The 11,853-nt window shown below is 42.3% G+C and overlaps 1 protein-coding gene across 3 annotated transcripts in view; it reads right to left on the bottom strand.

Moving 5' to 3' along the window:
* Positions 1–414: 414 nt before the first annotated feature.
* The window catches only part of Gdap2 (ganglioside induced differentiation associated protein 2), an 81,517-nt gene continuing 70,078 nt past the window's right edge, over positions 415–11,853 (bottom strand). For all 3 annotated transcript variants that reach the window (XM_017903140.1, XM_017903142.1, XM_017903141.1), the window contains exons 9-13: positions 6,405–6,544; positions 5,893–5,947; positions 5,200–5,343; positions 4,078–4,794; positions 415–4,006 (exon numbers count right to left, since the gene is read on the bottom strand). In XM_017903140.1, the coding sequence (XP_017758629.1) occupies positions 4,732–4,794; positions 5,200–5,343; positions 5,893–5,947; positions 6,405–6,544 (402 nt within the window). In that variant the 3' untranslated portion in view covers positions 415–4,006; positions 4,078–4,731. The remainder of the gene's footprint in view (positions 4,007–4,077; positions 4,795–5,199; positions 5,344–5,892; positions 5,948–6,404; positions 6,545–11,853) is intronic.

Here is an 11,853-nt window from a genome sequence, read left to right as displayed (position 1 = left end):
ATGGATCTCCTATATGAATTCTTGAAATAAAAAGAACGATAAGAAAGGTGAGCAAACTCGTCCCACATTCTACTTTCTATTGAATGGAAACTTGCCGCTGAAGAAAGATCGGCTATTCTCGATTCTCTACGAGACACAATAGAGTGTGCAAATCCGTAAGAGAGCGTTTAAAAATTCCGAAAACGTTCGAAAATATTCGGGGATTTTTTCTTCGGTTGTACTTTTGTACTCCATTGGTATTTAAGTATCTTCAGCGATAAGATAACCGTACTCGATATCTTTCGTCACGGTTAATCGTTCTTTTTCCTTCGCCGTAAGAAAAGAAGGGAACCACCTTCCTCCGTCGCGTGGACCGGAAGTGAATGAGAAGAAACAGAATCACGCTTCTGTTGAAACAATACGTTTATTGCTCGATCTATAAAAAAACAGACGAAAGGGCAAGGTGTGCACCTGTTAGAGGCCGTGCATCGGCACCGAGAGAAAAATATACCTCGATTAATTAGAATCTATTACCATCGCGACAACAATTACAATTAGTTTAACCGGTATACCGTAATGCGTACGACGTATACATACAATAATGCACGTGTAGTTTCCGAAGCTTCCGATCTCGGCTCTCACCGGGTTGTGATTCCCGTTTGGTAAAAAAATCTTCGCTTAAAAGAAAAGAAATCCTCTGGTTTCTCGTTGACGAGAAACAGGTTTAACAGTTCTCAGAAGGAAGAGTAACGAGCAAGTATAAATTCGCACGAAATCGAATGTAAACCGACCGAAATACCCCTAAATCATAATCCGGCATTTCTCACGGAAGAGTACGTCGGTTAAACGATTCACCGTTCGATTATATATATATTTTTCCTCATATAAAATTCACCTTCAATAACGCAGTCCGCGTTCAACGATTAATTCTATAATTACCGTTTAATTAGCAAAATTTGCGATTAGTGGAACGCATTTAACAATTAATTTCAGCACGATTAGTAGAACAATGTCGCTTCTATGTTATCTCGCTGGGTGATCTACGCGACGATCTACCGTAGATCCCCCGGTCGCGTGAAAAGACATATCGAAAATGCGAAAACGATTCGATTCTTTCGAGGACCTTCGCTTCGTTTCCGACAAAACGGCTCTTTAAATCTATATTTTTGTTTATAATAAATTTTATAACAGCTCTTTAATAGAGAACAATACGTATGCCTTTATATCCTGTTTTCCCTTTGACGAAGTTTCCCGTGGAAAGTTTTCATTTCATATTTTCAACGTGTATTCTCACGCAGAATCGGGTTTCCTTTTGTTTAATTCACTCTGCGCTTCATTCGCTCAACGAGTCACAATCGAGAATGTTCGAGCGTGATACGAATTTAGCATCGATCCCGATGCCTATGACTGTGCACGAGCAGAAAAGTTCGGAAAGTAAACGTGAATCTCGGGATTCTAAGGTGAACAACAGCACCGATCGAAAACGCTACCGCCACACGCAATTTTACAAGCTCTTCTCGCTCGGTCTGCCCGTTTCCGTTTCGAGGCCCCTAAAAGCGAGGGAACAACGATATCGACTTAGTTTCTTTTTATTATTTTTCATTTTCAAGCCGTAGATTATCTTCTAAGCGTAAAGCCTAATGCTCAGGTGTCCCTTTTAAAGTCCCATTGCAGTCGATCAACAGATCAAAAGAAGGCGGTTCAAAGTCCATTCATACTGTCTACTTGCGCATTCCGAGTCGTTTCTTTACAAGAAATCCACTCACGAAGCTAGATTCTTTGATCGAGTCTTTACACTTGTCACCAACTAAATTAACGAATCATCCACACTGTAAAGTTATCACGATCCCAGTGTCTGACAGCATTTGATCTCTATTTGACTAGATTAGGACTTTAAATGGTACGGATAGAATCTCAGCTCCCACTAAGCACACAGTAGTTGCATATTGTCACGAATCTTCGCCACATCTACGACATCCACATACGAATCAACTCTCTGCTTCAACACGATTACATGGCCGCGACATGAGCAACGTCTGATCGTCCAAATCGTACTCAACAATCGATAAGTTCCTTTCTTAAAAACAACAAACAGCGACGAGGTTGTTCGGACGACACGTTGCGCGACGCTTGGCTACTTACTATAAACGATTGTCAGGGACGGACAGTGAGGTCGTTCAACGCAAAATGCAGAAAAGCATCGTCACGCGACACGTCTGATTGACCAAAACGAGTGATTCGTGAATATGTATCATGGCCGCGTCACTCGTGTCACGTGTACGCATTTTTAAAGAAGATAAGTTCGAAACAGAGACACGAGACGAATATCACGCTAACGTGTACAAATCGCTATAGCATTGGTTTCTCGATGCCCACCACGATTATTTTCTGATCTTCGAAGAACGAGCGAGGACTGTCGATTAGAAGGGAGACATAAGTAGACGAAGGTTTACAAAGTATCCAAAGTAATCGTAAAAGCATTGGTCCACAGAGCAGTCAATGTTCCAAACTGATCTTGGAAGGTTTGTAGGAAACGCTTTCAAGACGAATTTTGCACGATATTTCCATCCGCTGACTGTTTGGTACAGTTTCACGCAGTAAAATTACTGGTAAAAGTTTATCAAGAGGTTACGCAAATAGCACATGCAGTTGTACGTCATTCATGATTGCAAATGCACAGACAGCATGTGCAAATGTAGCAGAATCGCTTAGTTCAACCGCTCCGTTGAATCATATTTTTAACCAACGAGAATGATCCGAAAGTCGATACGTATGATACACTGAACAAAATACCTTTTTCATACGCAATATACCATTAAAAGAAAGAGTAAGATACGTATTTTAAGGGACTCGTGCACGTGTCTCTGTATCAGGAAAGCGAATGTTTGTTGAAGGTACGATCTTTGTTAGAGAAAAAGAAATAACGAGCAAATAAAATGATTTTTCATTAGGATGGATGATTAATCTCTTTCATTCCACGTTTATTTCAACGAAACGCTATCCTAACGCTACTCTAACGTCAAAGAACATCACCAACGCAATAAAAAGTAATAAAAAGGTATTTCAACGATCAAGCATACTCGGGTTATTTGGAGTTAATAATAACGAAAAATCATAACGTGGATACACATCTCTGACTCGGAGGTATGGTCAATTAACCCATTGTTCTAACTGGTTCGTTCAATCGCAGAAAGACGGTAATTGTTTGACTCGATTTTTGGATGATCCTGGTTGGAATTGATCCTTATAAATGTGAAATAATGCTGAGAGATCTGAGAGAAATGGGCTAATTGACATCATCTACGAACGCGATATCATCAACACTTTGTTTCGCCACTTGGAGCGTCTAAAAATGCTTAACAACGAGTATAACGATTCTGTCCCACGAAATATATACATACGTGCGTATATATATGTATGTATATAGGTCGCGAGAAAGCTCTTAGAGTTTATTGCTTCATCTAATCTAGAATTGAACCGCGAGTACGACCTCGGCACTCAGCCATTGAATTTTTCTGAGATTTTCGATTATTCACGGCAATGATAAATCTATCGAGTGTCATTAGAGTTCGTTTAACTCCAGCTGCAGATAACAATATGAAAATAAACGACTCTACGGCGATATTAGACCGATTTATCATCGACCAACCCAAAATCACGTGTTCTCGACGAGCACATAAAATTAATCAGTTCCACACGCTGGATTCGTTGATCCACGCCAAAGAACCGAAGCCGTAGCGCCACGGAAGGAACCAACCGCTCTCTACTTCCTGTCAGCCAAGGAGTTGCAACGTTACATAGCATTCTTCATCTTTTTAATCCCCTTTCTTCTATATATATCGAAAATACCGCGTGCCAGCGGCCGCGCCTCATTCATCAACGACGTGACATAATAAAATACGATGTACAATAATCGAATAGATCTCCATTATACAACGACGGATAAGAAAATAACAAAAAGCGATCGACAATTTTCATATTAAGCCGTCATTTAATCCTACGGTTCGTCGTCGACGCCCTTTCCCACCTTCTCTCCATTCTCTTCATTCTCAAATCGTACAACAGCTAGCTATTTATAAGAACAACATCCTTTCCCACCTTCTCTCCATTCTCTTCATTCTCAAATCGTACAACAGCTAGCTATTTATAAGAACATCTCACGTTTCGTCGTAACAACGACGACGAGAATACTGATTATTGGCGTTTTGGCAGCCGATATCCACGCAGCACGCGAATAACAATCATTCCTTATCCTCCTCAATCTTCGACTTATTCGATTCCTCGGTGTCTCGACAGAGTCCAGCATCGACCAACGTACGACCAAACGTTCCTCACAGGGAACGTGGAGAACCGAAAGAACCTCCTTTACTTTGACAAAGAGCACGCGATTCGTGGCGAGAAACAAACAGATGGGCAGTGGTTTCTTGGCTCTTCAGCAACCGATTGGGGAACAGTTGTCGCGCGAAGTATCGACCATTCATCGTCCTCCAGTCTTCGGCGTCTTCCGTCCGTCGTCAGGCACTTTTAGCCGCTCTCGGGGAACCGATTGTCTCTGATCGATCGGTAGCTGGCCTTCTTTGGCAGATTTCGGCAGAGCATGATCGTGCCGAGTTGGCAGATGCGGCATACGGTAGTCGGTACACGATGGAACACGCGCGCGCCACTACGGACACCGTACTATCGAGCGGAACGGTCGATCCGACTGCTTCGTTCTGTCCAGTGCTTCGCTGGCTGGGAGGCCGAGTCGGAGAGTTACGTAGACGTCGATGGGGACGACGGGATTGGGTCTGGCTGGTAGTACCTCATGCCGTTTATCTGCAATATTTCATATTTCTTTACACATTTATCCGCAGTTAATATTCATGACATTTTAACCCTTTGCACTCGACGATTTTTTGGCTAGAGAAGAGTAGAAATTCAAAGATTCTCTACTAAAAAACTGACTATACCTTTTTGAGCAGTAAATAAAGAATTGTATAATAATACAATTGTCGAATTATTTGACTTCGATATTTCGCACACTGTTACATTACATTAAATTTGATATATTAATTACTATCGATCTTCCAAATCTTATGAAATGGTGACTGAAGATCACCTCTCGAGTGCAAAGGGTTAATTTCCTCATCATGGTACCCAATTTAAACACAACATGATCTATCTTGGAACTACTAATCTCTCGTTACTAGTACCATGAAAAGAATTCAAACGTGTCCTCACCGTCATGTCGTACTCCGTGATGTAAGCTGGGATCTCTAGCTGGTCAGGAGACATCACTTCGTAAAGATATTCTACTCCTGGTAAGTTGTGAACTTTCTGTTTGATGGCTGGAGCCATGAACGTTGTGAACCACCACGTCATCATCTGCAAGAGATAACAACGAAATTACCAATTTCACCATCGTCAGTCTAGTGTTCCTATATTTCCTTGAATCAACGAGATATCTCGGTCTAGCAGACGTTAGTGTCGGAACCCTGCCATTTTTAAGCTAACGAGAAGGAACGAAGACTTATTCCAAGGTCCAATTATTTTCCTCCGCTTCATAGCCATCCCCGTTCAGCTTATTCGGGGTTCCTTTGAACCGCTAACAATGCCAGATTCGGTTCACCAGATAGCGATTGGCCTCGCGCAGGGTCAAGGATGCGTTTGCACGGATTTGCAAATCGTGACGCGAAAACGCGTTCGCTTAGATGGCTACCGGAAGGGCAGGAAGTTCGATACGATCGTGCGATTAGCATGGAACACAAACGTGGGAAATGCAATGGTTTCTGCGTTTTAAAACTAGTCTTTATCGACACTCCTTATCGATTCTCATTAAAAATCAACCGTTCTGATTTACGACTCTGACCGGTTCCAAATCTTTCGACAGAACGAACTTATGTACAGATATTTTCGAATAATTTTCGGGATTACCTTGGTCCAGAAAGTCGGGTGGATAATGTAGAAGTGTTTCAGGTTCTTCTTATACCTGCAACAGAAACGGCCCCATGTATATCCATTCTCGAAGAGTGACGACATGATTCAAGGACTCGTATTTCATTCGAAATGGAAAACTTCCTTCAATTTAAATTAGTCTACCTGACTGAAACTCTCGGCGTCGTTGCATCAGTTTCATTTATCTTTAAATCTACTTCTCATGGTCGCTGTGTCGAATTACGCATAAAACGAAGTATCACTTAAGTTAATATTACCCGCGATACCCGTAGCTATTCAGCATAAACGATGTGCAACGTATTCCACATATAAACGACTATTTAATAGAAACTGAATAGAAATTGAATAGAATTTTAATAGAAATTTAATAGAATTTCAATTTCTAAGATAACGGTCTCGATTGAGAAGAACTATTATTTTAGTATTGGGAATAATATATACCGTACTGGAAGATATTAAAATAAGACACAGTTACGAGGAATAAATCTCACTTGTAGGGAAGCACGTTGTACACTTCGCGCAACCAATGCAGGCTGGGGTAGTTGTTGCTAGTCGTTAGCGTGTGGAAATAAGCGATAACGTAGTCGCCTTTGACAATGGGATCCAGTAACTGTATCAGGTACAGCAGAGCCTGAAACAGAGGTAGAGAATTTCTCGTTAGCGAATCCTGAAAGGATCTTCTCGGTTTATCTTCGTTCCGAGGACATCCTTTCCACTGTAAAATTGCGTACACACCGGATTAATCGGCTAGAATCATCTTTCAGTTTCGAAAAATTTCGAGGAAAGTAGCGGGCATTGTACACGGTGGAAAGATTAACGAGCTTTATGACAGCATAGGAAGCTTGAACAAAACGAATCGCGCAGCTGAGACAGGCGTATTATTTTCTCCCGGATGCAGCGAGGGAAGCGCGAAATTTCAGAAAAATGGCGAATGTGGTGGTCGCGATGAAATTTCTCGAAAGAAATGGCACTTAGTCACGATCTATAATTTAAAGGGAAAGAAAAATATGCAAATTAAACGAACGTCAATTTCTCAAAGCATTCCCGAATGAAAACCAGCGCTGTTTCCAAGAACGGAATACACCCATTACTCTTCCCCTAAAAACAACCTGAATCGGAATTACTGCCATTCAGCCGTGTCATGAACAGGGGTTGGAAACTGTTAGAATATCGATTCCGATTCTCGAAACACTTTCAAAGAACTGTTATTTTCTATAACCGCTATAAAGAACCGGGATCAGCGAGGGTATCGATTTCGGCTACGATTCCAGTGGCTTTAGCAGAAATATCCATTCTTCGTCCATCCCATTTCGATTTTATATCGGTACCGTTATCAACCCACCCAGTATCCAATTATTGTAAAATTTTCGGCGAATTTCTGCAAGCAGCGCTGCCTATATAAAGACTGCGACATCGCAGCTCTAAATTAATTCGCCAATTCGACTTCGGACAGAAAATAACTTAATTTTAACTACCCCCTAGATTCGAATTATTCCAAAATTTCGAAGGTTCTCTTGAAATTTCGAGAAGGTAGAATATATCGAAATTTAAAATAAGATAAAGGTACTTATAACTTCGATGTTCGTTTCTGCTCCATGGAACATCGCCACCGATATCATAGAGAAAGCAGAAGTTGAACGCTGTTAGAGTACCCCAAATAACATCTCGAAGCAGTTCAAAAGTACCCCCACTGCAACTACAAAACTACCCTACCATTTTTACTACAATTTCAACACGATGCTTTCATTAAATGGGTTCACGAATCTATTTCATTTACAATCATCCTTAGAATTCATTCGCGAAATCGCAACGTCGTTCGTTCCTCCATCTAGGTCCCATTTCCCGAAAAACCTAAACCTTGGAGGTTTATGTTCTTTTGTGGAGTCCCCCCTATGGGTGGTTCTTCTATGATGTCTTCGTTGGTACGCTTGTTTTGACTTTTGTGGTGTTCCCAATGATGGTGTCTCGGGTGTTCCTATGGTGCTATCGATTGGTTTTCCCCTTGATCGTGGTGCTATTGGTAGAATAGTAGATAGAAGGACGAAAGGAAAAGGAAGGGGGCCCTCTGCTTTTATCCTGGGCCTATTAGTGGACTCATCGGTAAAAGCTTTTCCAGCAGGCCCTGATTTCGTTCTGGGCCTAATAGTGGACTCAACAGTAAAGCTTTTCTAACAGGCCCTACCTTATTTGTGGATACTTAAATGGCATAGGAACTTCTATTTAAGTAAGATGGAGGACTCACGGAGTACTTGCGAGAAAGTCCTCGAACCTCCTTGAGCCGGAATCCACCTAGCGGCGAGAGCGAGAACGATGGTCGCTACGCTTTTATCAGACCTGTCCATTTTAACAGTTCACCACGCGATGTTCAGAGACGAATCGAGTAAACGTGAGAGGCGACACAGGACAGGGTGGGAAAAGCGAGTGTTTGATCCGAGCGAGGCGCACTCGTCATCACGTTTTAATCGATCGCGTCGCTACAACTCGAATTAGTACTCCGGTTCCTCGCCCCCGACACGGGGGTCGTGGAAACCAGGTCGGAGGCCTCGCGAGCGAAAAGAGCAAGGGGCTCGTGGAAGCTTTGGACGACTGCGAAAAGTTGGCCGGGAAAGGAGGAAGAGAAAGTCGGCCGATTCCTTCCGCCAGATATCGCGCCGACCGGGGGTGGATGGCTGTGCGGGTCTTGCCGGATTCGCCACCCCTTTCTGTTTCTTCCCTTTCGTTCCTCGACGTCGTCGGTGACGTCAGAAGTCTGGGCGTGTATTTTAATCCGATATCACGGACGTCGCGGCGCACATGTGGGTCGAACGATATTGTGATATTAAATTCTGCGTTCTGGTAAATTGGGGCGGTGGACGGGGGTGGAAGATGTACGGGGGGTTTAGGAAATAGGGTTCATGAGTCGAGGGAAGACTGATGGTGTTGAGCCGAGAAGAATGAGGAATATGTAATTTATTATTTTAAATTAATTAACGTAGTAGGGGTAGCGACCAACGTTCACACCCTCACTGCTATATGGGAAACGGAAGTTCGAGGTTTCTTGTAAGTTTTCAGTCAATCCTCGATTCCCATAGATACAAATTCCTATGCTACTTAACACTTAGCCGACCGATCGGGGAGATCTCTCCATTTTGAAGTAAATCGGTCCCCGACCGAATTGGGGAGATCTCCCATTTTGACCTTAGCAACGCGTTTCTCGTTTTCGGTTATTACTTACACTACCTCCATTTGGAGTTGTTCGCAATTACTGACGAAGTGCTTCTATAAAACACAACATATAATAAAATTCGCCAATTTTTAAGACCCCTTATTCGGTATTTCCGAATAAATGCCGGATGGACAGCGCAGTTTGGATTCTCCGAGCGCGGTGGAAACCGTATAGTTCGCTCTGGGGTGTGAGGTCGGCTAACAATAAGTTAAGTATCCCCTATCCAAGGCAGGGCCTGCTGGAAAGCTTTAGCAGGCCCAGGACGAAACGCATCCCTTCCTTGCGTCCATATAACTGCTACCATCATAGCAAGATGGCAGTCAGGATACAAAATGCCACGGCAGCATCATAGGAATCACAAGTACTACGTAACAAATCCCATAGGGGGAGGGGATCCCCCATATGTATATTCGATATTGCTAGAGAGTTTCTCCTTGATATAATGAACAAAGGTAGAGAGATTAATTTTGGATTAACATAAATATACAAACGAATCTTTTTCGTTAGAATAGATACTCCATGCATCCTCCTTCCGGTGAAATGCAAAATTCGCAACTGCGAATTATAGATCGACGCGTTTAAATATTTCCTTGGGATTTCCTAGTCGTCATAAGTCGAGATTCTTCTTCCTAACGAGTTAACTTCTTTGGAACTAATTTGAAACTCCGCAACCCTCTAACTAGAGTTTGCGAATTCGCGAATGAATTTCCTGACAGAATTCGCTTCTTCTTTCGCGTTTTAGTTGCCTTTCAGAATAATACTTTCCGGCTGATCACAGTGATTTAATGCGTTATTGTTCCTATCCACGTGTCTCCTTCGAATTGTCATTGTGTTACTATTTTACTCGTATCTGTTGCGTGTATGTTGGGTAAATAGATTGTTGATTAATAAACAATTGAATAATAAATAATTCTGCGACTTCAAATGTCCTTGCAAGAAGGAATTCAAGAGAGGTGATTATGGTAACCTCAAGCTAACTCTTAAGTTATGATTGCTATTAAAATATTTTCGTAAAGAATATGAAGGAGCATCATCTGATATAATAAAAAGTATATGATTCCATTTAAAAAAATATTAATGACCTTCATATGTCCTTTACACATTCATCTACGAAAACAATAGTACCATCAGAATATGCCTTTCTGAAAATCAGACAATTTCAACCGAAACATTTTTCGCTATGCGTAATAATAATGACGTATATCTAGATGGCAATATGTGGTGACCCACCCTGTATAGTATTATCTGCACTTTTCAAACACCCTGTAGATCGGTTTTCTTTCAAAGCAGCAGGTTATCTTTGTAGCTGTAGGAGGTGCAATTGATTAAAGGAGCACGAAACTGTGTCTCAATATCCATTCAGATTCTTGACCTTTTCCGAAGAGAAAAACCCTCGTGGATCGTGCTCGAGATTTCAAGGCCGTTTGATGGGAGATTTCAGAGCGTAACAAAGAAGCAGATATATATATACGCAGAGGGAAAACTTTTTAGCGAATTGACGTTAATGGAGATTACTCGGTCATAAGATAAAAGGATTCGTCTGTTTGCGATAGGGGTAAACGACTTTTGCGATTTAAACAAAGTCTGCAGACTTAGAAGGGGGGATGTTTCGAGGGCTTATCTGATATATAAATCGTAGATAACAGCGACGTACACGTAGATACGCTTTAAGTCCCGGTTTGCGTCAAGTGCTTTGATCTTCAGCAAATGAAGACGTCAGAGATATCGCAATCCGTGCCATTTCCACGAACGAGAAAGTAACATTGCGCAAATTTCGCGTCTCTCGATTCGAAATTTGCCATTCATCGTCAGACCTTCGTCACTCGACTACCCCGTGTTTCTTTTTCAATTTATAACGAGAAAGTAACATTGCGCAAATTTCGCGTCTCTCGATTCGAAATTTGCCATTCATCGTCAGCAGACCTTCGTCACTCGACTACCCCGTGTTTCTTTTTCAATTTTGCGATCGAATCTCGATAACTGGAACTTCGAAAAAGGAGTTGCGAATTTTTATTTTGCTCCAAACTCGCTTTAAATTTGCTTCAAATTCGAATTATCGAGGTTCTCTCTTTCAAAGCTCTTCTCTCGTTCTCTCATCCATCGGTCACTTGACCAGTACCGGACACTCCATTCCCACGATCCACTTTCATACAAGAAACATCGATCAAGAGAGCCAAAGTATTGGCAGGAACGGAAGGGCCTAAATCGCGACACGCTATGAAGAGAATTTTGCCGATAAACGGAATTATTACGATTCACGGATCCTGAAACTTTGCCAGAATTAATCTACCCGGCGTTTAGACCCGTTTCCACTGGCCTTTTCGCTCGCACGAAATTACGTGCTAGTCAAGAGAGTCGGAAGCGAGACGGTATAGCGAGTTCAAGGCTCGATCGATCTCCGTGCAGCTCCGTTTAATCGTTGTCTCCGTAAATACGATGCCAGGTGTAATTAAATGGCTGAATCGCAGCGAGGCATCGATACCGATTTTATTCGCCCGTAAACCGGAAAGCTTCGATTAGAAAGCCGCTTTGTAGTCGTTATGGCTTGCGTCACGATGTTTGCCAAGTGTGGCAGCTTGTTAGACTTGAACGTTGAAAGGAATCGTGGGAAGGAGCAGGATTCGGTGCTTCGTTTCGATAATCGAACGCGAAGGTTCGCAAGCAGGCGAAACGATGAACGAATACGTCGAATCTTCGATCGAGGTCGAGTCTGCTCGGCATTGTCGGCAGGGGAT

The sequence above is a fragment of the Eufriesea mexicana genome, unplaced genomic scaffold (assembly GCF_001483705.2).
Source record: "Eufriesea mexicana isolate 0111107269 unplaced genomic scaffold, ASM148370v2 scaffold2119, whole genome shotgun sequence".
In the NCBI taxonomy this organism is placed as follows: domain Eukaryota; kingdom Metazoa; phylum Arthropoda; class Insecta; order Hymenoptera; family Apidae; genus Eufriesea; species Eufriesea mexicana.
This window is presented reverse-complemented; position numbering and strand designations above follow the sequence as displayed.